Consider the following 27,810-nt stretch of genomic DNA (forward strand, 5'->3'; position numbering starts at 1 on the left):
TGGTATAAATAATTAAAGTAAATTGAAGGGATGAGAGTAGTCCTTGGTCCTTATTATTATTATTATTATTATTATTATTATTATTATTAGTAGTAGTAGTAGAAACTGATACAAATGGAACTCGTTTCTAAAATTTTAAAGAATTATATCTATGCATGAGATTTTAAAAAAAAATATATTATTATAACTAAATTACTTTTATGTAATAAAAATATAACAAAAAATAATTAAAAAAATCATCTAAATTTTGGTATTTACATTTTAAAATTTTTAGATTCGTAGCTGATTACTAGTGTGAATAATAATAATGATAATGGAGCTAAATTCCTAGTAGTTAAGGTAAAAGGTGATTTTCCTTTTATATATATATATGTCCTCTCGAAGTATATAAGTTAGTTCATTCACCTGATTAAATTAGAAAAAAGAAAGATGAGCCAATTGCCATGTAGTCAAGTGGCATCTCTAATAATCACCATGGAAAATGTAGTCCTTTAAAGTAAGGAATTGGATCCCTCCACATAGATAATGTCATTTCCGAACCTAATTAAATCTTAACTAGTATGTATATATTTACCTTAATTGGAAAGAAAATAAAATGTATAGAATATATATAAAATTCAGGTATATATCCAACTTACAAAAATGACCAGCAATGTATGGCCACATGTGTGTGTGTCATGTTCTCCATCATGATCTCTTTTATGAACCGTTGTTCTTGGTTTACAAAATTTAAGTCACAAATGGATAATATATGAGGTGATGGAAGTATGGAACATGAATTGGATTTACACCTTGAATATTTACTGTTGTCCAACACAGAAAAGAAATGATGGATATACAGCGTTGACCAATTACTATATACAAAAGATTGGATGAAAAATTAAATTGCCAAATTTAGACATCCATGTTAACGGAAAATCAAGTGACTGTTTGCTCACACGTTCAAGGATAACATGAATAATTTATCCTAAAAAAAAAAAGAAAAGTATACGAACAGTTACACTTATACGTCGAAAGCAAAAGAAATGCATAGTATCTTTTTAATATTTTTTTGGGTCTAAACTTTCACTCTTTGGATTGGAACCCGGATGCAGCTTGAGGAGAGGCTTGTAGATCTTTTATCTGTGGGAAGCCTTAGTCCAACTGCACCATTGATTTTTTTTCTTTGTTTAGATCCGTTAAACAATCTCCAAGGTTGATATTTTTTTTGTTTTCCCTCAACCCCACCAACAACTAATCCGTCGCGGTACTGAACTCCATTTAAGGGTTTGTCGCTGGCCAACGGGTTGCTGCATGCACAAGACGGCATTCAAACTCCCGGACACTTGCTTAAGCGGACTAGTGAGCTAACCACTAGACCAACCCAACTTGGTTTGCATACTCTTTATTTTTTTTTTTTTTGGCCATGCATACTCTTTATTTTAACAACCCCAATTTTACCGTACCTTAGCTTTTTTGGATGAATAAGAGCCCAGGTGTTTTTTGGGCGATAAGAACCCCAAGGTAATTCTTCTATTTTGGGTCAAAGTAGTATTAGGCCTCAAGCCCTCCAACGGGCTGGGCTATACCGAGCCTATACTTATTGTTTTCCGGTTTTGTCCCGAAACATAGGTATTGCCTAACACTTGTTTTATCCATGTTTTTGTAAACAAAAATGTGTTATGGACTTATGGCTGTTGATATTTTTTTATGGTTATCGGCTAGGGAACGTGGTGTTCAATTCATATATATAGCAAAATATCGTTAGGTGTATACCAAGTTTTTTTTTCCATAAAAGTTTGTGCTAGTCAATTTCACCATGACCAAAAAAATCGTGTTTGACAAATATAAAGTTATAAGGTCCAAAATAAATAAATAAATAAATAAATTAGGTCCCCATTTTTTCCAGAGACTGTGATGTTGCCCATTCACCCCGATGCTATCTCTTTACGAAAAAGATGGATCTTGAGTAAAAAATAATATTTACTTGTCTCTTTAACAATCTCTATAGTCCTTGTTTTGCCTGTTCAATAACCCTAAAATAGCATACATGTATCGCATTTGACTAAGCCACTGGATATATCAACTAATTAACCCTAATCATTAGCTTTTTTTTTCCTTTTCCTCTCACTTATTCAATTCCTTTTTTCATTTATATAATCATTATCTCAAGCTAAAACACAGTTACATTTATCTACATATTTGGAAATAGTTGGAATAGATAATTGATTGTAGCAGGCAATGCTAACACTCTTTTTCTTTCTTTTTAAATTTGAGAGTTTATCAATTTAATCAATACATATATTTTGTATTAACATAAAAAAAATTTCAGGTTTGTGAGGAAAGAAAAGAAAGATGAAGGATGCGGATGTATCAAAGCAGATCCAGCAGATGATTAAATTCATCCGCCAAGAAGCCGAGGAAAAAGCTAACGAGATTTCGGTTACAGCCGAGGAGGTACAATCTGTTCTAGACAGAAACTTAAGTATAGTTAATTTTATATGAAGTTAATAAATTTTTTTTTAGATAATTAAAATGATTTCTATTACAATATTTGATATGTTTTAGGAATTCAACATTGAGAAACTACAATTACTTGAGGCTGAGAAGAAAAAGATCAAACAAGAATACGAGCGGAAAAGCAAACAAATCGATGTTCGTAGAAAGATGTGAGTGGTGTACTTAATTAATTACATGATGAATGAAGAAATGTGTGTAATTAACTTGAATTGAATGAAAATGCATGTATGTTTGGGTGCAGTGAATACTCGATGCAGTTGAATGCATCGCGTATAAAAGTGCTTCAAGCACAAGATGACACTGTGAATTCAATGAAGGAAGCTTCTAGAAAGGCTCTCTCACGTCTCGCTAATGATAAGAAAGTTTACAGGAAACTCCTCAGGGACTTGATTCTACAGGTATTTTTTCATATACATATAACCGTATATGTATACGGATATACGTATATACGTATACTATATATACATTGAAATGGAATGTGTTGTAGGGTTTAGTGAGGATGAGGGAACCATCGGTGATAATAAGATGCAGAGAGAGTGATAAGAAGATAATTGAGTCATTGATTGAGGAATGCAAGAAAGATTACATGGATAAAATGCGCCTCCAGCAACCACCTAGGATCACCATTGATGAGCGTGTTTATCTCCCACCACCTAAAAACGGCAACGCCGCCGATTCTCTTGAACCTTTTTGGTAATTATTTCTTTCTCTCTATATATATTGTTCCTTGATTTTGTGGTAATTAATTAATTAATTGTTTGAAATGAATAATAATTGAAGCAATGGAGGAGTAGTAATGGCTTCGGAGGATGGGAAGATAGTGCTGGAGAACACCCTTGATGCACGCTTGGATGTTATTTTTCGCCACAAATTGCCTGAGGCATGCATTCATTCGTTAATATCTTGTCTAATCTTATAAAGTAGTGTTATTTTTATTGTTAATCATGGCTTCATTTTCTTAATATTGTTATTATTATTATTGCAGATTCGGAAGCGCTTGTTAGGTTGAACATTCAAGAGATTTCTAATTTCTTTTCATCAACCACATTGTCTCCTCTCTTGGTTAACTTATTTATATATTGTTTTTTTCCCCCCAAATTTCTCTAAACTACAATGTATTTCTTCCGATTTGTTTGTTTTTTGTTTTTATGAAACAAGCTAAGTTAGACTAGTTGATGAATGCAAATATATGTAATTTTTTATTTTTATTTTATTTATTTACTTGAATAATAATAAAGTATAGCATTTCATATTTCACGTGTTTTTGTATATTCACATAATTTTGCATTCTTCTCTGAGTCATAATAATTTTTAAAAGACATGAACTTCTCTTTATTGTTCTTTTACCCCCTCAACTTGAAAGTTGGATATTTTCTCTGAGTTACGGAAAAATGGAAAATAACTATTGGCTTTGGTGGGTGCTATAGTGGAGTAGAATAAAAATTTGTTTGATGATGTATTATAAACAAAATTGAAAACATGACATATAGTACTTTTTTCTCTAATGAAAAAAAAAATAGTATAAAATGCTTTGTAAGATCACTAGCTACTTGGTGAACAAATAATGTACAGACAGCATTAATCTATTCAAATAAATTGTTATAATATAAATGTATAGTCCTTTCCAAGTTGGTTACTCAAAGCTATTTCAAAAAGAAACACGAAAAAAATCGTTAAAATAGCCCCCAAGGCCCCAAATCTATATGCATGCTCTAAAAGGTTGGGCATAACAATGCATAAAAATCGCAATTTAGAATTAGGGGCAACCACATACCACAACTTACCAATTTGTTTTAGAAAATTTCTTTGGTGAAGGACAAAATTAGATGAAGGGTGAAGAATAATGTTATTAAATTTTGAAAGAAAGTGTGCATTATTATACATGATGCTTTAATTTTTTTAAATATTTTACTCTATTTTAAAATAAATAATGTTCACTCTTCACCTAATTTCTCTCCCCACCGTAGTATCACCCTTTGTCTTAGTGTCTATTTTCAACCTTCTAGTGTTAGAACAAATGCGAAAAAGAGAAAAAAAAATTCAAAATGATCGAAATAACTTACATCGACAATTTTTCGGAGTAGAATAAACACTTATTAACAACATTGACTATGCTACGTATACACTAAAATTAACCATCAAAATCAATCACTAATATAAAATACATAAAATACATATTAAAATATAAATACACATTAAAAATAATTAAACAACACATATTTATACACAAATACATTAATAACTGATTTTAGTAACTAATTTTAGTATTAGTATACAAATAATATTTTTTTGTCAAAACATACCATAATTTTCTTGTCTATCATTCTTTTTTTGAATTAAACTTCTAGTGTCTTCTCATTTTCGTGTGGGAAAAAACTAAATAAGATTAAAATGACAATGTTGGGCCTGGACCAACTAAAATTCCCAATATAACGTTTTAAATCTCAGGCCCAAAAAAGTAGGAAAAAAGAAAGTGAAACCAAAAAAAGGGTTTAGGGAAGCAATGACTTCATCATGGAGTGTTGTATATATTGCTGCTGCTTTCTTCTCCGCGTTTGTTTTCTTCCTTCTCTTTCAGCACTACTAGGGTTTATGTTCCAAAACCCTAATTTGAAACCAAGCTCTTGACTTAGGTTCCTTTCTTCTCTCTTCTCAACTATTACTCCTTTCATCACACTCCTTCACGGTTCTTATTTTTCCTTTCTCTCGTCTTCTGGTTTCTAATGGACTTTTTCCGTGCCTTTGTTTTTTCAGGCGCGGAATAGAAATGCTCGTGCTATTCGAAACTCCTGCGGGCTTTGCCCTATTCAAGGTTCTTGATGAAGGGAAGCTCTCTAAAGTTGAGGTATTGCTATTATTTCATTATCACTATCACCACCAACGACCCCGTTTTTCTGATTTTTGTAACTGTATAATGTACTGCAGTTTTGTGAAATGTATATCTATTTACATGTTATGTATTGTTTATTGTGCTTGATCTGATAAATTTGTTTCTCTTATGTAATTTTGTTTTATACAGGACTTATGGAAAGACTTTTCCACTGCAGAGTCTGCTAGACAGGTTTATACTGTTACTGTTTGTATTTATGTCTTTTGGTTGTGGAATCTATATGATAACATGGATAAACTGTAATGAGTATGATTGTGTATGCTATTCCTTGAGGAAATCATTGAAACTTGGTTGGTGAAAATTAGGTGGTCAAGTTGAAAGCTTTTTCCAAGTTTGAGAATACTTCGGAAGCTTTGGAGGCTGCTACTCTGTTGATTGATGGTAAAGCCAGCAAGGGTCTGCGCAAGTTCCTGCGCGCTCATTGTGGCAAAGATACATTAGCTGTTGCTGATTCGAAGCTTGGGAATGCAATTAAGGAGAAATTGGTGTGTTACCTAAACCTCTACTAGAAGCATATAGTTTCATTTTTACAATTTACCATTCTGGTGACTAAATTTGCTATATGTTTTTAACCTTGCAGCAAATTGATTGTGTTCACAACAATGCTGTTATGGAGTTGATGAGAGGAGTTAGAAATCAGTTAACTGAACTCATATCTGGTCTAGCTGTACAAGATATGGCACCTATGAGCTTGGGTTTATCTCATAGCTTATCAAGATATAAACTTAAGTTTAGTGCTGAGAAGGTGTGTTTACATAGAGTTTATCTTTATCATCATCATCATCATTGTTCTATTTATTGCACTCTGATAATTCTTTATTTACTACATGGATATATCGCCAATGGATTTTCTTCTGCTAATGTCCATATGCAACTGTTCAACTTCAATTCATCAAGAATTATTGGCAAGTTTCATTTCTAATTGATAAAACCTTAGAAATGATGTTAGAAGTGATTATCCATCTTTTCATGATCTTTTTTGGCTCTGCCTCAATTTTAGTGGGTAGGGGATTTCAATTTGCTGCTATCTATTGTCTCTCAATTACTGAGAACTTTTATCTTTTGAACTATTAAATTCTAATTTACTTAGTTTTGTAATGGAAATTTTACTAATTGAAGTGTGTTTTACTATGCTTTCTTGATATTTTCGCACTTTTTTCTTGTGATAAATGCTGCTTACTGACGTTATGATGTCTGTGTTTTAAGGTGGATACCATGATTGTCCAGGCCATTGGCTTACTTGATGATCTTGATAAAGAGTTGAATACATATGCCATGAGGGTTCGAGAATGGTATGGTTGGCATTTTCCAGAGCTTACAAAAATTATTCAGGATAACATCCAATATGCAAGGGCAGTCAAGTTGATGGGTGATCGTGTTAATGCTGCAAGTCTTGATTTCTCTGAGGTAGAATTGTCATTTGATAGTTTTTCAATAGTTTCTTTTTTTGGTGAACAAAAAATCGTATTACTTGTTTTCTCTAATTTAGTACAATGTAAAAAATTCTTCATATCTGTTAAGTAACTATATTTGCTGATGTTAACTAGCATGAATAATGGGATATCTTCCTTGATAAGAAACATTTTCTGAATTTATATTCCTTATTGAGGTAAGGATATAAGTTTGTAGTATTAAATTCATTAATATTCTTTGTCCTAAAAATTGTTTCAGATTTTGCCAGAGGAAGTTGAGGCAGAATTGAAGGAAGCCTCCGTGATATCTATGGGAACTGAAATTGGTGAGCTGGATCTGGCAAATATCAGAGAACTCTGTGATCAGGTTTTATCTCTTTCAGAGTACAGAGCTCAACTCTTTGATTATCTGAAAAGTAGGATGAACACCATTGCTCCCAATTTGACTGCTCTGGTTGGTGAGCTCGTTGGTGCTCGTCTCATTGCTCATGGAGGTAGCTTGCTAAATCTTGCGAAGCAGCCTGGTAGTACTGTCCAGATTCTTGGGGCTGAGAAGGCTCTCTTTAGGGCACTGAAGACTAAGCATGCAACTCCCAAGTATGGTCTTATTTATCATGCATCCTTGATTGGTCAGGCCGCTCCAAAGTTCAAGGGCAAGATCTCTCGGTCGCTTGCTGCAAAGTCAGCATTGGCCATTAGGTGTGATGCTCTTGGAGATGGTCAAGATAACACTATGGGATTGGAGAACAGAGCGAAGGTAGTTTTTATACTTGGTTTGTTAGTTTGCCTCTGTTACAGAATTCCCTTACACAAGTTTTTGAACAGCTTGAAGCACGGTTGAGAAACCTTGAAGGCAAAGAATTAGGTCGTTTTGGTGGTTCTGCTAAGGGGAAGCCCAAGATTGAGGCATATGACAAGGATAGAAAGAAAGGAGCTGGTGGATTAATAACCCCGGCAAAGGTTAGTTATTTACTTCTTTTGATAGTTCTAGCATTTTCAATCTTATTTGTTTTCTGTGTTGATTGTTATCTTCTTTGTAGACATACAATCCTTCAGCAGATTCAGTTATTGGGCAATTGGCCTCTTCTATGGATGAGGATACCCAACAGCCTTCTACTGATAAAAAGAAAGAAAAGAAGGAAAAGAAAGAAAAGAAGAAAAAGGAGAAGGAGAAAAATGAAGAGGATAAAGAAACTTTGCAAGCTGACGGGGATGCTGCCGAGGAACCAGTGAAGAAGGAAAAGAAGAAAAAGAAGAAGGATTCTACTGAGGATGCTGAGTTGCAGAATGGAGACAAGGATGCGGGTGAAAAGAAGAAAAAGAGGAAAAAGCATGAGGAGCAAGAAGAACCAGCTGAAATGCCAAGCAAAAAGAAAGGGAAAAAGAAGAAAAGTGAGGACTAAATTGATGTAGTTGTGTAGTTACCGGCTAATTGATCTGGTGGCTGAAGCATTTTTGTATACCTGTGGCAGTTAAAGTAGTTTATTTGGTATAAATTTTGCATTTTCATGTGGGTTGTAGCTTGATTTTTAATGATTAATGGGACAATTATTCTCCGGACTTGTGCGTATATTTTGATGCAACTTTGTTTGTGAATGGAGAAGGGTCCTTATTTAGTGCTTTTTTAAAAACCATGTTACATCATCAAAATGCAAATTAAACATTGAAAGTGTGTTCAAAATCACTAGTGAAAAAACCATGTGCCTATGATGAATGTCATGATTTCTACTACTCTTAGTTTAAATGTCTTGTTGGTCAGGCTGTTTTAGGGAGACATAGTAGTGGTTGGTTGGTTGGAGGTTCAAGCTTCTTAATAAAGATAGATGGTAAGTGTAGAGATTCAGCAGAATTAAGTTGCCTCTACTCTATGGCATTAGCTGCAAGTGAATGTAATCATTTGCGTATTCTTCTGTAAAACGCAAGTAGAAGTGGTCAACGTAACAACAACAATAAACCACTCTGCATACCAAACTGCTGTTATACTGTTAAGTCATCATATTCCGCTTTTCCACTCCAAAACAGTTATGACAGTTAATAATATGTATCACCCGTTAGTTCGATACATCTTGTTAGTCATAGACTTATAGTCTTTAATTTTGGGTCAGAGCCGTGGAAATGTTGACTATTGGTTGCTGCCCAATTGTATATATTTGGTCTGATGGTCTGGCATCAAACCTGCTCCGGGTTTTCAACCCAGATAGTGGACGCCTGACCAAAAACAAGAAAAATCTAGGTGGTGGAATAGAACCCACAGTGGCGACTGAGTGTGTTAGTGTAGTGTAAACAAAAAAAGTTTCGTTTAGTTTTTTTAAAATTGATGTTTGCACAACTTTTTGTGTATATATATATATATATAGATAATTTTTTTTTTTGAATTTTTATTAATTACTTTTAATACTAAAAGTAGAAAAATGTGTTAAAAAAAAAACAAAATAATGCATATGATATTTTTTTCCCTTGGATTATAATACAAAAGTGATGATTAGTTAAGTATTATTATCATGGAAAGATTGATGCATTAGGTATATACATTATTATGTTTTACGGGTATTTTCTATACTTTTTAATTTTAAATAGAAATTCTATATCGGAAGACATAGATAAAGATTTTGTAATCTAAAATTGTATAACTTTTTTATAATGCTTGAATATGATTTTTAAATATTCAATTTTTTTTATTGTAATTGAGAGTCAGAATTTAATATTTTTGTTCGCATTTTGATTAACATACTTATATCGACATAATAATTTAAATGACTATTTTGGAGAATACTTTAGGTAAACTTGGCAGTTCTTGCTACCATGGCATATTATCACAAAGATATATATATGAGTGACATGATATCTAACTAATGGTGGATCTTATTTACCAATAAAATATCATATCTTATTTAATTTGTTCTATTTTATTAGATTATAGAAGGAACATAAAAGGTATCAGAGACTTGGTGAAGTATGATTAAAAGAAAGGAAAAAGAGGGAAAAGAAACTAGAGAAGAGAGTATCGAGTCATAGAATATTAGAAAAAATGAGATGTATTTCGCTTATTACACTGACATGAATTATACTTATACACAAGTGAATGAGGATCATGATTAGTGTGTGACTCTATTAGGTATAACAGCTCAGTTAACAAATTAATTAATTGACTTGTGCCAACTCACTAATTGCTAACTAGATCTAACTGCTTTGTGTCCTTTGCTGCATTGTTCATAACACTCTCCCTCAAACTGAGGGGTGGTTCTACCACATGAAGTTTGGGTGTAAAGCTGAGACATTGAGCTTGCGAAACTAGTTTGGTTAGAACATCCGCAATTTGATCTTGTAAAGGAATGTGCACAACATGATACCACTCTACGCCTCACAAAATGAAGGTCAATTTCGAAGTGTTTGGACATGTGATGGAGGATAGAATTTCTTGTCATCAGTACTGTGCTTTGGTTATCGCAGTACAAGGTTGGAGTAGGACCTGATGGAAGGTGCATTTCATATAATAGCTTTTGTAACTAGATGGTGTTAGCATCATCTAAGGCCTGAAACTCGGCTTCTGAACTTGATCGAGAAACTGCTACTTGCTTGTGGCTCGACCAACATATAAGATTGGTTCCGAGAAAGACACAGTATCCTGTGGTCGACTTCTAATAATCTAAATCGGCAGCCCAATCTAAATCACTGAAGGCAATGATTCTGAATTCATAATTTTGTGCATTTGAAGATCCATTTCTGAAGTACTAGCCAGGTAGTACATTATCCTTTTGACGGCCTTCAAATGCTGCTCAGAGGGTGAATGCATATATTGGGAGACTTTATTCACTGTATAGGTGATGCCTGGTCGTGTTATGTGACATACTGGAGTCTGCCTATGATTGATCAATACAGTGAAAAATTGTCAAACAGAGTGTCCTCAGCTGCTATGAGCTTTAAGCTACTCATCATTGGGATCAGAGCTAGCTTGGCATGAGATTACTTTGCCCTCTTCAGGAAATCTTGGTTGTACTTGGTTTGACTTAGTGTTAGGGACTGATCTGTACGTTTTATAGCTTCAATACCCAAGAAAAAACTCATTTTGCCAAGATCTTTCAAAGTGAACACAACATCAAGCTGATGAATTAGCTCATCAATTTCAGCAACATTAATGCCAGTGACCAGTATATCATCAACATCTCTTAGAAGATAAATTATAAAACTGGGATAGTGACGCACAAACAAGCACGGATCAAAGATAGTGCTGGAGAAGCCAAACTTATTTAAAGTTCCACTGAGCTTAAGGAACCAAGTACGAGGGCTCTGTTTAAGGTTGTATAGAGCCTTTTCCAGCTTGCAACCAAGCCCAGTGCCAAGCCTATAGCCATCAAGTTGAACCATATGCAATATTTCAAACAAATCGCCATTAAGAAAGGCGTTGTTGAAGTCAATTTGGCACAATTTCCAGCCGAAGGTCATAGCCACATAGAGCATTGTCCGAACAGTGGTGGGATTGGCAACTGGACTAAAGACTTGATCATAGTCTAGCCCTTCTTGCTGATGAAATCCCTTGGCAACAAGTTTCACTTTGTATTTTTGAACTTTTCCATCAGGTTGTCACTTCACCCGAAAGACCCATTTACACCCTATTGCCTCATGTGCGACTGTAGCTGGGACTAGCTTCCATGTTTTGTTCTTGAGTAGTGCTGCAAATTCCTCATCCATTGCATCATTCTAGTGTGGTGAGGTGAGAACTTGAGCCACTATCGTGGGCTCCTGTTGTGTGAGATCAAGAACCTATTCTTGTAGAAGTGAGGCAAACACTCTTGGTTTGAAGATGTCTGCCTTGCTCCAGATTGTCATAGGGTGCATGTTTCTTGTTGCATCTTGTATAGCAGCCTCAGAGTTCTCAGCTAAGCTTGCAATATGCAAGGGAAACACAGAAGTAGAGAGAGACAAATCGATATTAGTAGGTAATGAACAATTATTGACATAATCAATATTGGCAGGATCTGCAAAATTTTCTTGGGTTTGTTATTTATTTGGGAAGGTCTCTAAGGGTGTGGATGACTCTACGGTTAACGGAGTATAGGCTAATATTTGGGTGATAGGTGCAAGGTCTTGGATTGTTGTGATTGGAAGAGGTGAGGTGAGTGGTGCAAGATCTCTAAAGCAGCGTGGTAGTGAAGGTGGAGTTGTCATGACTGGAGCTGTGGTGATAGTTGTAAGGTTTGGGAGATAAGGGACAGAGCTGTGTGGAGGTTTTGGATCATTGATTTTGAAGAATATGAATTAGTAAGGAAACTCAGTTTTGTCAAACAACACATGCCTAGAGATGTACAACTTTCCATTTTTATCCAAACACTTATATCCCTTGTGATGAACCAAATGTCTAAGGAAAAGGCACTTTTCAAACTTGTAGCTGAATTTGTGAGGTTGGTAGTGTCTTAGTTGGGAAAAGCAAGCACACCGAAAATGTTCTAAGGAACTTGTAATTAGGTTATTTATGGTGAAGTAACTTAAATTAATGGGGACTTTTGAGAGATGATTTGGAAAGGCAATAGGTTGATGAAATGAGCTACGGTCAAGAAGGCCTCATCCCAAAATTTGAGTGGCATGGCTGCCTGAGCTAGAAGTGCAAGCCCAGTCTCTGTAATATGTCTGTGTCTGCGTCTTGATGTGCCGTTCTGCTGGTATGTGTAAGGACCGCTTAATTTGTGAGCTATTCCATTTTGAAGAAGAAACTGCATGAAGTTTTGGGTGAGAAATTCTTTAGCATTATCGGTTTGGAAGGTTTTGAGCTTATTTTCAGTTCAGTTTTCCATCATTTGCTTGTATTGAGTGGCTTGATAAAACTTGTGCCTTATTTTGGAGTAAGTAAACACTTGTGAACCTGGTTGCAACATCAATGAATGAAATATAGTACCTAAAGCCTAAGCTACTAATGATAGGAGCTTGTTGTAACACCTCGTTACCTTAAGCCTTACCTCTAGCCGTATAGCGAAGGATAACAAGACGTCACGACAGTTCTAAAGTTCATACATTAATAAATATGGACGGAAATAGTTATACTAGAAACCCGATGAAGGAATAAAGTTCAAAATTGCATAAGCGTAATTACAAAGTGCGAAGCGTACACACACGATAACTAAAAGCGTGAAGGTACAAGATACAACATATGATGTAATATAATAGTTAGGATAGATATATATAAGTATAATAAACATAGAGTTCTAGCCGTAACCCACAGAGTTTAGGCCGACTAGTCATATACAGACATAACAAGGTTTTTGAGTTAAAACAGCTTATACAACTTATCTCTCAAAGTAAGCCTCTAGGGCAACATGGTATAATAACAAAAGTGAGAGAGAGCTACAACATAAAAATCAAAATACAAGATAACAAAAGATACTCCGCTCTGTCACCATCCGCAACTCACTGAGGTAGGTTGCGACCTGCATCTGAAAAATAACAACAATATATGGTATGAGAACCGGAGGTTCTCAGTATGGTAACAGTGCCCAATACATAAGATATAAGGTTCCGAGACGCCAAAGGCAATCCTAGAACTTCACATCAACAGATATTCAAGCTTAACAAAAATAAATAACTTAAACCAAACACCATAAATAGGGTTATCTAAACTTAGGGGAATTCCTAACTAATACTAATCACACCGCTGTATTCCACAGCCTTCGCCAACCTAATCTCCGTGCGATCCCTATTGCCACCGCATACCTAACATCCTCAGCATCAGAAAATCACAGATAATCAAAGCAAGTAAAACACAAGTAGTATATATGTACAACAAGTAATACAACTAGCAAGTAAGCATATTTTACATTTAGGCAAAAGATACAATTAGGCAAAGCAAACAAAACACATAGAATATGCACATGATGAATGTCTATCCTATTGGATCGTGATATCACTCGTCAGTCCATAAATACCAATCCGACACATCCTTTTGGATGTCGCCTTTTTGCCACGTCCGAGGATATAGCATCTGGCACGCTTTTGTTCCGAGGATATAGTGCCTGGCACACTTGCATGCTCATTCCGAGGATGTTGTGCCTGGCACACTCTTGCGGCAGAGAAGGAAAACAGCCATAACATCTGTTTCATCATAAATCATTCTAGGGATGTAATGTCCGGCACACTATCATTCCAAGGATATAGTACCTGACACACTATCTTTCAATATCCATCAAACTCATCATTCCTTTCCAAGTTCCAATCTCATAATCCATTATCAATATCTCAAGTTCATTATCAAACCGGCTCCCAATTAGTTCACAATGCAAAACCACCTAACTAACATACCAAGCCTAAGTCACCGTCTTTTAAAACTTGTATATAACCCCTGTGTGCATACGCACACACCAAAATTTGGACCATCTCACGTACGCATCCATGCTCCGCGTACGCGGGAGGGTCGGGCAGAGAGGAATGCCCGCGTACCCACCATGGTACCACGTACGTATGTCCTACAGAGTTCAGAAAAATTCAAGTTACAGAAATTTCAGTTTTAAACTCCAAACTTTAAACATTCATAACTTCCTATACAAAACTCCATTTTCAACAAACTTTATATCATTTTAAAGTTCACCAAAAAATCAAGTGTTATATAAAAACATCAAAATTATCAAATTTTCAAATTCCAAAACCAAACCAAACCAAACCAAATCATACTCAAACATCATAAAATACTATCACACACTACACCTTACCATTCCATTGTACTTCCATCACTTCCACACCTAATTCACTCAACCTTTCCACCATAAATCAACACAAAACCATAATTCCCAACTCAAGATCTCGATAATCAACAATTTACACAATTTACTCATCATAAACATCATTCATTATATCTCACCATAAATACTCATAATTATCATTATTCGATCTCCATAATCAACACCATTCACTAACAACAACAACATAATTCATCAATCACCATAATCATAAACAACTCCAATACTCATTATATTCTCATCATAATTCATATATCACACATTCTCACACTCCATATCATCCTCCTCATCATCAAACGTAAATTCACATATAATTAACATGCACCAACATCATTCAAACCTATCTTAAAGTCCACTAGTCTAAGTGTCACGAAACATTACATATTACATAAAAGAAATCGAAACTATACATTGGCCGATTATCCTCCATGCACAAAACCACTTTACCACAAGTGTTCAAGCCTTCACCCAACACCAAACAACACCAAGAACACTCTATATCATGCAAAATAATAAGATTCAAAGCTAGAGTTTATAATATCTAACTAAACATAAGGGTTTAGTGATATCTTACCTTATCCAATGAGTTTTGGAGTAAAATCCACTACTTACCCAAGCTAAATTACACCTAAACAACAAGAACACAAAGAAACTTAACAATCCAACAAGCCATTTTTCAAAATGACATAGGGCAGAGAAACTGGGAAGAAAAAAGTGAGTTTCTTACCACTTTGTTTAGATACAAATGAAGAGCTTGATAAGAGCTTCGCGTGGCCACAAACAGCTTGTCAATTGGAGCTCTGTAACTCAAGATATGGCCAAAAGAAGGAGGAGATGAATAGAGTTCTTCTTCTTCCTCTCTTCTCTCAAAACCAGCACCCCTCTCTCCCTCTATGTGCTGAAAATGAGCTTTCTTTGATCATTTAAGGCTTCATGTATGTTGGGCTTGGGCCCAACTTGGGTCCAATCCAATCACGTAGCGTTTTTGGTTTGTTTGGCACAACTTTGTGCCAAAACCTTTAGAATAAGCGCCCGACTTGCTATTTCAAAAACTCTTCTAAGGTTTTATACTGTTTTATTCTCTCTCTCACGTAGTACTGCACAGACTTAAGACAGTTCTGCTGGCTAATCTATCGGTACGCATTTTTAAGCAAAATTTTTCAAAAGAAAATTTTTTTCCACTCGGAAAAATCTACTGAATCCGAATCTCACATTTATATTAAAAAAAAAACACTTTTATATTTTCAAACCTATTCCAAGCAATTAAATTATTCTATTCTACTTAAGTGGTTTTATGTGAAAACTCCGATTCTTACACTGGTCCCCACACATCCGAATACACAAGCTCCAGAAAGTTCTTATAAACTGTACTTAAATTAGAAAATGGAAGGTTATGATGCTTCCTTTGACAACAAGTATTACACAATGATTTAATCATCAAACTTGATTGTTTATTAAATTTGCTACGATCAATATTACACAATCCCATAACTCTCTTTACAACCTTGGCTGCTGGATGTCCCAACCTTCTGTGCCCATACATCATACAATTCATTAGAACTACCCATATCAATTGCACTAACTTCAATATATCTATTATTGCCACTAGAGCTACTATAATTTTGATGCTCAACATCAGAAACAAGAACTTCTACAACCTTATTTATTTCACTTGAGCTACTAGTATCTGCTTGGTTTGCAACATTAGACTCACTTTGCTCTACAACTACACTATTCTTTAAACCAACAACATTAGAAGTGCTTACAATGCAATTCAAAGTTCTTGAACTTTGTGAGTTTTGAGTAGGCACTTTATTAAGACTAGGTCATTGTACACATTTTATTGATGCAGCCTTTGCAATGATACCAATGTTATCAAACTGATAGAGTCCACCCCTAAGAGAGCCTTGGAGCAGTGTTTCCCTGGTCACCTGAAAGGGATGGAATTCAAAGATTACATGGTTTTCATGAACAAACTTGGCTACATTAATAAGGTTCTTGGTTATTAAAGGTACAAAGAGTAAGTTTAGTAATGTGAAATAGGAAGAGGGGTGAGACTCAGAAAATAAAGCAGATTTTCCAATACCTCTTATGTTCATACATTGCCATTACCTGTGAATACCTGATTTGTGCCTTCATATCTGAGCCTGTGACGAGGTTGTTGTCAAATGTGAGATGGTGAGAAGCACCAGTATCCATGTACCTGGCTCAATCCCTCAGAGGAGTTGAAAGTGGAGCAGCAGCAAAGAGAGCTTTAGCTTGTTGTTCCTATTGTGATTGTGGTTGATGGAAGGAAGTGGAGGGAGGTACTGATGAGTGTGAGGTTGTGCCTTGTGAATTTGGACTAGAGAAATTATGGTTGAATCTGTGGTAGCATTCCTAGACTGTGTGACCAAGCCTTCTGCATAGCTGACACTGGATGCAAGCTCCATAGAAGTTAGATTTGCCTCCATAGAAGTTAGATCTACCACATCTGAGACCTTTTGCTCTAAATCTGCCTCTAAAACTCTGACCTCTTGCCTGATAGCCTTGTTGTTGCTGATAGCTTTGTTGTTGTCTGTGACAAACCATTGCTGGATCTATCTTAGACTCAGACTTTTGTGACAAATTCGCTTAGATAGCTCCTAGTTCTACTTTCTTGAATTGCTCAACTAATTATTCTTGACTCACAAGTAGTGTCTCCACTTCACTTTCAGTGATTGTTTCAGATCTTGATGAGAGCATGGTAATGAAAGTACTATATTCCTTAGTGAGGCCTTGAGTTACTGCATCCACAAATTCTTCATTAGAGAGTGGCATTCCTAACGCTGAGAGAGCGTTGGATATCTTTTTTATTTTGTCAAGTATTCAGAAACTGAACGTTGCAACTTTACAGTTTTTACCTGCATCTTCAATCCTTAACCTTTGACTACATTCTTTTAGTAAAATAATAATCTAATTTGTACTAGATTTGACATGCAAATTCACAATTCACTATTAAACTAGTGAAACCTGGATCTGTTGAAGTGAAGAACCACGACACGAGGAATTGATCATCCTGTTCTCATTATAGAAACTCTTTCATTTCAATTTCAGTAAGTTTGTGTTCATCAGATTCATACCTCTGAAATTTTCTTTGCATTGAGATGATCTTTGAGACTGTTTGACTTCACAAATACTAGGACTTGGTGCTTCTATGATACAAAGTTATTCTCATCTAATTTGAATGAGACGGTGTTAATTGCTACTCTAAAGTTTGCAAGCACAATTAAAGAGTTTGAGTTTGCAGTGACTGAATTCAGATTTCTAGCATCCATAGATCAGAGCCTTAGTTCTGATACCATGAAAGGTACCAGAAATATGGTGAAATGTAATTGAGAGGAAAAAGAGAGGGGAGAACCAGAGAAGAGAAGGTTGAGTTATAGAAGATTAGGAAAAATGAGATGTGTTTCACTTATGGGTTAAGTATTTTTTTTGGTTCCTAACGTCTCAGATAGAAAACAAAATCGTCTCCGACATTTTTTTTATTAATATCATCCTCAACGACAACGTCACTAAATGTTATAAAATCCTCTCTCTAATTTTTGGACTAAAATACTTTTATCCTCAAATTTACTATCCACCATCAGCAACCAAAATGCACAAACAGAGAAGAGGAGAGAGAGAGAGAGAGAGAGAGAGAGAGAGAGAGAGAGAGATGAACCAGCGGCAGCAGTGCCGACCCAGCAACAGCGGTGACCACATGAAGTAACTGTTGCATCATTCTCTTAGCAAATTTTTATCGTGATACCTTCTTTTTTCATTCAATTAATATTTGTTGCCTTCTGCAAAACTCTAATATTTACTAAAGACATGCTTGGTGGGAAAAAGGGATGAACTTGTAAAGCCAGTAGGAAGGTTCCTTTGGGCTAAATATGTAAGTAACTGATTAAAGTGATTATACAATATACATATTAGCTTCCTCTTTTTGTTGCAAATCTATAAATATACATTTCTGACATTTATAAATTGAACTTTTCATCTGGACCCTATCTTAATTTCAATGAATGTATTTGATCTATTTGAACTTATTGTAATGAATGTCATTACACGAGTAATGAATATAGCTTAAGAACAAGCGGGTGGACAAGGTGGTGCTCCGGAATAGCAGCAGATAGGATATGCAGTGCAGTGTGAATTAAATGCTAGTGTAAAAAAAATGATTAGTTTGCTTTTTTCCTTTGTGTCGTGTCCTCCTTTCTCTTTTTTCAATTTTTCTTCCTTTTGTCTTGCTTCCAATTTTACTACAATAAATGAGTGTTGTTGTGATATTAATAAGAAAAAAAAAATTAGAGACAATTTTAATTTTGACCTAAAATGTTATAGACAAAAAAAATACTTAACCTCTTCACTTATTACACTGAATTAAATTATATTTATACACATGTGAATAAAGATCATAATTAGTGTGTAACTTTAATAGATATAATAGCTGAACTAACAGATTAGCTAACTGACTTATACTAACTCACTAATTACTAGCTAACTGAATCTAACTATTTTGTGTCTTCTGCTGCATTGTTCCTAACAGAACATAAATAAGCCAATAATATGATCAGCAAGACACAAATTAACTTTCTTTTTCCCCAAATTGTTCTGTGAGGCTGAGTGTGAAGCACAGTCGTTTGACCGCTTATCAAGTTATCATAATGCACTTTTACTGAAGATGTGACAAAAATCTGTATCGCCCCGCTAGGAAGCAGGTAATGTAATTGGGTTATAACTTTTGATATGGAGTATCCGTGTTATGCTATGAGTGGTCTATAGCGGTCAAATGCCAAAATGAGCATGATTCACACTTTAGGGGTGTTTCCACCATGTCAACATTGAACACGACTACACTACTAGTCAAGCTTACAATAATAATTACTAGAGAAAAACATATGTAGCTAGTCCATGCCACGATCTTTTCGTAATTATTATGTACCACAAACTTGGTACATTGAACAATTCCCCCCTCTTTTTTGGTGTAAGAATAATTTCTGAGTGAGTAGTGATTTGTATATTTGAAAGCCAAAGATACTTAACTATGATCAATAGAAATTGTTGAAATTTAATCCTAAAAAAGGAAAATAGAAAAATAGTTTATGAAGTAACATGTGTGAAGAAAATAAAAATATATTACCGAAGAATGTTGTTAATTTTATTTAGGATCTCGATAAAGAGACAATGTGTACTATTGAGTTACAAAATGAACATCCTCTATACTATTTAGAATAACCATTCGAGTACTAAAAATAAATAAATAATAAACATCTTCCCAAAAGATTAAATTGATTTTGGGGTTCACCAAGGATCAAACTCTTAACCTTTTAGATCTAGCACTCTAATACCATGTCATGATACTACTCATTCCAAAAACTTCAACTGATTAGAAAAGGTAACATTAATGATTATATTTCTAATACTCCATAAACCTCTACATTGTACAAGTTAGCTCCTCATACTTTCTCTTTTATTTTTCTCAAGTTTGAAAGGATCATGTGTTATTGGAGGTCAACTTGTTATTGAACTTTATGAGCTTGTCGTTTTGCCAGTTTTTGTATAGTCCCATCTCTAATATCTTGATAACCATATCTTGCAAAATATGTAGCTAGGATCAAAGCTCATTACCGAAAATAAGATGGAAAATCAGGGCAGAGAGAATTAGAGTTGTCTGCCATGTAGATGGCGAAGAAGACAAAAGGTCCAATAATACAAGATTTTTATGGGCATTTACTCGTTGACACTATCATTAGAGGAGTTGACAAATGACAATAATGTTGAAGGACATTTCTCTTTTGAGTATCATCTTTGTACCACACAATCCCTTTATACCCCTATAGTTAGTGGCTCAAACTTCCAAAAAACTATGAAATATTTGTTGAACGAATTGCATGCATCCATTCTAGAAGCATTTCTACATACTCTTTGAGAATCTTGACCTTATAACAGTTTTATTTATGTCTTGAGAAAAAACAATGGGAGAATAAAAGGCAAGAGTAAAGAAATGAAAGAAAAATATTGCCTTTACACTTCCTTTAGCTAGCAATATTCGAGTAAACAGATTCTCAAATACACTCAATCTAAGGCATCATGTTTATATATTATTTTACTACTCTCATAGTTTTATGAAATTCACCGTTAACATTTGTGTAGTGGATATATGTAATGTCTTTTAGAGTAGAAGTATTATTTGAACCAGAAAAAAAACCCAGAAAATCTTTTTAACTATATATTGTTGAGGGAAAAAATAACATTCACTTTGAACCAAAAATTAAGAAAAACTTAATAATAGTATATCTTAAAATGAATCATAACTTTGTTTTTAAATACTATCTTTTTAGTGAGCTATTGTGAGAACATAATTCTTCATTCTCCTTTCAGTTTTCAACCAAGGTAAACTTATATATATTCAAAAAGCTGAAAAGCATATATTTGAGAAAGAATCATCTGTGACAAAGAAGAGTTTACTATAAATTCTTATTGAAGCATAATCCCCTTTAATTTAATACAGAATACGATTCTGCAATATCTACTAGTGGATGATCGGTTGAAAGCATTTTAAAAACAGAGAATAAATGCTCTGCCATGGCAACAACTTAGGGATCCTGAAATTATATGCCACGAGAATACCCAGGCATAGATACAGCTAACAAGGCTTCCACGTAAAACAACCTTTTAATTTCTTAAGGGAAAAAAATAAAAATAAAAAGTTTCATTCCAAAGTTAGGCTCACTTAAAGCTTAAGCCTTCTTTAATGGATTGCATCTTTGTCTTCACAAAAGCTAATTTAAGTCCACGAGTGGACTAACACTAAACAAGCGACAAGGATTCGCCATCATACGTTATGTTAACCAATCATATAATCAGTTCTTCAATCAGATAAAAGTCATATTTCATCAGTAAATTCTACTCAGTTTTTCAAAAATAATATGTGCATATAATAATAATAAAGCTAAGAAAGAATTTCTCTGTTGATTACAGTGACAATAAGTAGGGCCTCCACCAATGGAATCGATAGATATGCATTACAAAACTTTTCTAATTTATGTACACTTGAAACGTGTATCACAAACTATAGTGGATGTTGATTGGAAAAATACTCAACACATGATTGATGCCTACTAATTCCTTTTATTCTTGGAATCCACTACGATATGTAGTGAAGTAGTACATAGTATACACTATACAATATATACATACATATGGTATGTATATATATCTATATAAATAAGTAGAGTGCATTCCCTGTGTGTGGTGCGAAATTAAGGAAGAACAAATGCATACCTGGCCATAGGTTGGTTAGAGTATTGTATCAGAGATAGAAGAAACAAAAGGAACTGTGAAACAAAAATGAGAACCTCATTGTGTTGTAGCATTATTCTGTTAAGTTTCGTCTTCATTTGGCTGAATAATGTAACAGTAACAGTGTTAGGCTCTTCCTTCAGCGACCTCGACACGTTGTTGAAGCTCAAGGAAGCCATGAAAGGATCAAAAGCCAAACCCGACGCGCTTCAAGATTGGAAATTCTCAACCTCTATCTCCGCTCACTGTTCATTCTCCGGCGTCACCTGCGACCGCCAGAACCTCCGCGTCGTGGCCCTTAACGTCTCCTTTGTTCCCCTTTTCGGCAGCATTCCGCCGGAGATAGGCCTCTTGGACAAGCTCGAGAGCCTTACCCTCTCATCGGACAATCTCACCAAGGAGCTTCCCATGGAGCTCGCCAATCTCACCTCCCTCAGGCTCCTCAACATCTCGCACAACCTTTTCTCTGGTCGCTTCCCCGGCGATATCACCGTGGCCATGACAGAACTCGAAACGCTGGACATCTACGACAACAGCTTCAGCGGAACCTTACCAGAGGAGTTCGTGAGACTGGAGAAGCTCCGGTGCCTCAACCTCTCTGGAAACTATTTCTCCGGCGAGATTCCTGAGAGTTACTCTGAGTTCGAAAGCTTGGAGGTTCTGAACCTCGCCACAAACAGCTTAACCGGCAAGATTCCAAGAAGCTTGGTGAAATTGAAGAAGCTGAAAAGACTATCCCTCGGGTATGATAATTCCTACTCAGATGTAGTACCTACAGAATTCGGTTCGTTCGAGTCGTTGCAACTGCTTGATTTGTCCAGCTGTAACTTGAGCGGTGAGATTCCTCCCACGCTCGGCGCGTTAACTCACTTGCACACTCTCTTCCTTCAAATGAACAACCTTACCGGAACCATTCCTTCACAACTCTCCACTATGATAAGCCTCAAGTCGTTGGATCTCTCCTACAACGAGTTAACGGGCGAGTTTCCGTTGACATTCTCTAAGCTCACCAATCTCACGCTAATCAATTTCTTCCATAACAAACTCCGAGGCAACATCCCTTCCTTCGTTGGGGACCTCCCGAACCTGGAGACCTTTCAGGTTTGGGGTAACAACTTCTCCAACGTGCTTCCACCCAACCTTGGCCAAAACGCCAGATTCTTATACTTCGACGTCACTAATAACCACTTCACTGGAGAGCTCCCTAGGGACCTGTGCAAATCCGGCAGGTTGAAAACGTTCTTGGCCACCGGTAACTTCTTCTACGGCACCATTCCTGAAGGAATAGGAGGTTGCGTTTCGTTGGAGAAGATAAGAATTAGTGATAACTTCCTCCAAGGCCAGGTTCCTCCTGGGATCTTTAAATTGCCATCTGTCCAGATCATCGAGATGGCGAATAACCGTTTTAACGGAAATATTCCTTCTGATATTTCCGGGGATTCCCTCAGCATCCTAACCCTCTCCACTAACAACTTCGCCGGCAGGATCCCGCCGGAGCTCAAGAATCTCCAGAAACTGCAGACGCTTGCGCTCGACGCGAACCAGTTCGTTGGAGAGATTCCAGGGGAGGTGTTTGACTTGCCGGCGTTGATCAAGGTCAACTTGAGCGGCAACAACCTCACCGGTGAGATTTCGGAGTCGGTGATTCACTGTGGTTCTCTGACGGCGGTTGATTTTAGCCGGAACATGCTCACCGGAGAAATTCCCAAGGGGATAAAAAGCCTCACAGTTCTAAGCATCTTGAACCTCTCGCGCAACCACATCACCGGAACTGTCCCCGACGAGATTCGCTTCATGACGAGCCTCAACACGCTGGATCTCTCCAACAACAACTTCATTGGAAGAGTCCCCACGGGTGGCCAGTTCGTGGCCTTCAACGACAAGTCGTTTGCAGGGAACCCTAACCTCTGCTCTCCGCACCAGCCGTATTGTCCTTCCTCCGTCAACACTGCCTCTGGAAAAAGCCACAATCCTCTGAGTTCAAAATCAACTAAGGTAGTTATAATCGTGATCGGGATCTCCACGGCAGTGCTCCTGGCTATGGTGACGGTATACATTATGAGGAAGAGGAAGCACCAGAAAGAAATGTCGTGGAAGCTGACGGCGTTCCAGTCAACGCTGAAAATGAAGGCAGAGGAGGTGGTGGAATGCTTGAAGGAAGAGAACATCATTGGAAAAGGAGGAGCAGGAATCGTGTACCGCGGGACAACACCGAAGGGAACGGAGGTAGCAATCAAGAGACTTGTGGGGCAAGGAAGTGGAAGAAACGATTACGGTTTCAAGGCGGAGATAGAGACGTTAGGGAAGATAAGGCACAGGAACATAATGAGGCTCTTGGGGTACGTGTCAAATAAGGACACGAACCTGTTGCTGTATGAGTACATGCCGAATGGAAGCTTGGGAGAGTGGCTGCATGGTGCGAAGGGAGGGCACCTCACGTGGGAAATGAGATACCGCATTGCGGTGGAGGCTGCCAAGGGGCTCTGCTACTTGCACCATGATTGCTCGCCCTTGATCATTCACAGGGATGTTAAGTCCAATAACATCTTGCTTGATGAGAACTTTGAGGCACACGTTGCTGATTTTGGGCTCGCCAAGTTCTTGCAGGACCCTGGAGCGTCTCAGTCCATGTCCTCCATTGCTGGCTCCTACGGCTACATTGCTCCAGGTTCCTTCTTTTCTTTTCTTTTTACCAATTACACTACTTTGTGATATTTTTGTCATCATTATGATTTTGAATTGCCGCCACAATATTGTTCGTGTGCAATATTGTACATATTGCAAAAATAATAATAATTGTAACGTCATTTTAATGTGAAGGTAGATGATTGAGAATTATTAGATGATATTTAGTCAAATTTATTTAAATTAGCTCACAATTTTAACTATTAATTTGATATATGTATACATAAGTATTCATCTAATTGCAATTTCTTATATGCCAATGAATTAGAGCTCAAATGATATATAGTCTTTCCATACTCATTTAGAGGTTGCGAATTCGAATCTTCCTATTTTTGGTAAAAAAAAATTGCAATCCCTTATATAATTTGAGCTATTAAAAGTAGTTGTCTCATTTAGATAAATTAACTATGATCATTAAATATAAACTTAGACAATTAATTTTTTTATTTTTTTATATTATTAAAATTAGTTATTATGTATTTTTATATAAATATATGTAATTTAATTTATTTTTAATATATATTTTATATTTCAATATGTATTTTACATTAGTGATTGATATTAGTGTATACTTAATATGATTATATATAAAAAATATAGTAAGACCAATATTTTTTATTAATAGTAATCAATACTTTAGCTAACATTTTATTTTTATACAATTAGAGTTTAGAATTTAGAATTTAAAATTTTAAATAATTATATTAAGTGTATGCATTAAAATAAGTTATTAAAATAGAATATAAATTAAAATACAAAATATACGTTAAACATAATTAAACTATATATGTATTTATAGATAAATATATAATGACTGATTTTAGTGTATAAATAATATTTTAAATTTTAAAATTTAGTATCGAGTGTTTAGAGTTGGAAAGTGCTGCTAAATGTTGGCAAAACAAAGAATTTTTGGTGCAAATTAGTATGACGATTGTAGGGTATCAAATCATTTCAAAGATCAGACGTTAACATGCATAGATTTTTAGGGTGCGGGTGGTTAGTTTATATTTTGATCCTTGGGTTAATATGACAATTTGATTTGATTATAAGGATTCCAAACAGCACCACTAATATAGAGAGCCATTATTTGCTATTAATGGAATGGGTATGTCTTAGACAGTGACTTGTTTCTTGTATTCTTATGGAAGTGTGTGTATGTTTTGAATGGATGAACAGAGTACGCTTACACGCTGAAAGTGGACGAGAAGAGCGATGTATACAGCTTTGGAGTAGTGCTGTTGGAGCTGATCGTAGGAAGGAAGCCAGTGGGTGAGTTTGGAGATGGTGTTGACATCGTTGGATGGGTCAACAAGACCATGTCGGAGCTGTCTCAGCCGTCTGATGCGGCTTCCGTGTTGGCAGTGGTGGACCCCAGGCTCAATGGGTATCCATTGGGCAGCGTCATCCACATGTTCAACATAGCTATGATGTGTGTTAGAGAAATTGGCCATGCTAGGCCTACCATGAGGGAAGTTGTTTATATGCTCACTAATCCACCTCAATCTACCACCCATCATAACCTAATTAATCTCTAGTTCATTAACCTTCTTAATTTCCCCTTTGTAAATAAATTAACACAGATGAAACTGTGCAAAATATAATAACCTTCATCTATATATATATGTGTAGACGTGTACTAATACCAAATGTAAAATAGGTTTGAATTTTGGTTTGATGTTATTTGTCAAATGGAGGGGTTTGTCCTGATTGTGTTATTATCAGAAGTTTTGTATAAAAGATAATATATGTTGTTACATAATTATCATTTGTCATTAATTATTTTGTTTCTGATTTTCATGTCACGAACTACGTACAACGTACGGGAAGCTCTTAACATGCATGTATCAAATTATGTAAAATACTTACTAAATATGCATTTTTGGTTTCAGTATTGTGTCTAAAAAGACAAAAGATGCTGAATTCGAATATGTAAGTGTGAAGCGTAAAGTAAATAAGTAATGTATCAATCTTGTGCAGCAATACTCATATCAACCAGCAATAACTTTTCACGATAGAATATTCGAAGTTACTCATCAATCACCGACTTTGCAAAACTTTAGACTATAAAATTTACCGTGAATTTAACTCAGAATAAGCGAAAATGAAACATTCTGACATTCTTCAAATGGTTGTGATTAGCCTATAAAACGAAAGTAATGTAGTCCCATATTCATGGAGGGAACAATAAAGTTATGCTTAGAGAATTTGAACTGTCCGCCACTTGAAAGGGAATGAAAACATAAAAAGGACCAATAATAATGGGAACTTACAATCTTAGTTAGAAATGGTAGGTATTATCATCTAGGTACAGGTGAAGGCATAGAGGAAACAAGAAAATCTGACGTCAAAATAAAAATATTTAAGACACACCATAGCAAACATCAAATATATGGCTTTTGTTATGCTTTGTGGCTTTGTGCAGTTGTTTTGTTTTGTTCTGTTTCAGGTTTTTTTACCAAGTTATTGTTTGGTCTTTCTATTTCCTTTTGAAAAAGCTTGTAATATAAAAAGGGAACAATCTCAATATATTTTTTTTGGCATATTAAAGTATTGATATATTTAATCTAATGAATGGATTAAAGTTTGTTTATAATTTTTTTAAATTAGTAATCTTAGTAATGAAATTGGTGATATTTTTATCCCCACAAGTATAAAAATATTAATATCTTAAAATTTTATAAAATAGATTAATTTCAAGGACTAATTTATTGTTGACTAATGAATTATTGTATATTAAAAGAGTCTTGAATATTAAGAAACTGAAGAACGGAAGTGATGCAGAACCAATATAAAAACAGAGAAGAAGAAGAATGAAGAATTGAGTATTGAATGATTATTATTCAAGAATATGAGTAATACAAGTGTTAGTCTCATGTGTACAGGTTTAGGATTATATATAAGAGATGCCTAAGCTATTCTGCATCACAAGACCAAAGAGAGAGGGAAAGCTAAGAATAGGAAGTTAACTAACTTGTAACAGCTAGTGTGTGCTGTTACTGATTGACTTTTATCATATAATGAGAGAATCAAATGCCAAATACTTATTAAAGTAAACAAAAAAGATGAATAAATTGATTACTTAATCAAATTACATTAATTTAAATTTTAAGATTTTATTAACATGTGTGTTAAGAATATATTTTAAGAGCAACATAAAAAAATATTTTACTAAAAGTTAACATATAATTTTTTTATATTTTTAATGCATTGATTATTGAATATATAAAAAATGAATACATTATTATTATATTATTAAAATATATCTTTAAAATATATTTAAATTATAAATTATATA

The 27,810-nt window shown here is 35.2% G+C and overlaps 3 protein-coding genes across 4 annotated transcripts; all 3 read left to right on the forward strand.

Moving 5' to 3' along the window:
• The first annotated feature begins 2,089 nt into the window (after positions 1 to 2,089).
• Positions 2,090 to 3,619, forward strand: LOC107477033 (V-type proton ATPase subunit E2-like). 2 transcript variants are annotated; one of them, XM_016096999.3, is made up of 7 exons: positions 2,090 to 2,217; positions 2,312 to 2,436; positions 2,548 to 2,648; positions 2,741 to 2,897; positions 2,987 to 3,192; positions 3,280 to 3,379; positions 3,485 to 3,619. In XM_016096999.3, exons 2-7 carry the CDS (start codon positions 2,335 to 2,337, stop codon positions 3,506 to 3,508), a joined length of 690 nt encoding a protein of 229 aa, XP_015952485.1. In that variant the 5' UTR covers positions 2,090 to 2,217; positions 2,312 to 2,334; the 3' UTR covers positions 3,509 to 3,619. The 2 variants fall into 2 exon arrangements, with proteins under 2 accessions (XP_015952485.1, XP_052114622.1); XM_052258662.1 differs by having other exon boundaries at positions 2,115 to 2,436.
• A 1,385-nt stretch (positions 3,620 to 5,004) lies between these two features.
• On the forward strand, positions 5,005 to 8,361 carry LOC107476644 (probable nucleolar protein 5-1). The gene is made up of 9 exons (XM_016096495.3): positions 5,005 to 5,132; positions 5,254 to 5,344; positions 5,519 to 5,560; positions 5,695 to 5,874; positions 5,970 to 6,134; positions 6,596 to 6,796; positions 7,061 to 7,558; positions 7,627 to 7,761; positions 7,842 to 8,361. Exons 2-9 carry the CDS (start codon positions 5,267 to 5,269, stop codon positions 8,202 to 8,204), a joined length of 1,662 nt encoding a protein of 553 aa, XP_015951981.1. The 5' UTR covers positions 5,005 to 5,132; positions 5,254 to 5,266; the 3' UTR covers positions 8,205 to 8,361.
• A 13,400-nt stretch (positions 8,362 to 21,761) lies between these two features.
• On the forward strand, positions 21,762 to 26,291 carry LOC107476643 (leucine-rich repeat receptor-like kinase protein HAR1). The gene is made up of 2 exons (XM_016096494.3): positions 21,762 to 24,495; positions 25,692 to 26,291. Exons 1-2 carry the CDS (start codon positions 21,876 to 21,878, stop codon positions 26,048 to 26,050), a joined length of 2,979 nt encoding a protein of 992 aa, XP_015951980.1. The 5' UTR covers positions 21,762 to 21,875; the 3' UTR covers positions 26,051 to 26,291.
• The last annotated feature ends 1,519 nt before the right edge of the window (positions 26,292 to 27,810 follow it).

The sequence above is a fragment of the Arachis duranensis genome, chromosome 3 (genome assembly GCF_000817695.3).
Source record: "Arachis duranensis cultivar V14167 chromosome 3, aradu.V14167.gnm2.J7QH, whole genome shotgun sequence".
In the NCBI taxonomy this organism is placed as follows: Eukaryota; Viridiplantae; Streptophyta; class Magnoliopsida; order Fabales; family Fabaceae; genus Arachis; species Arachis duranensis.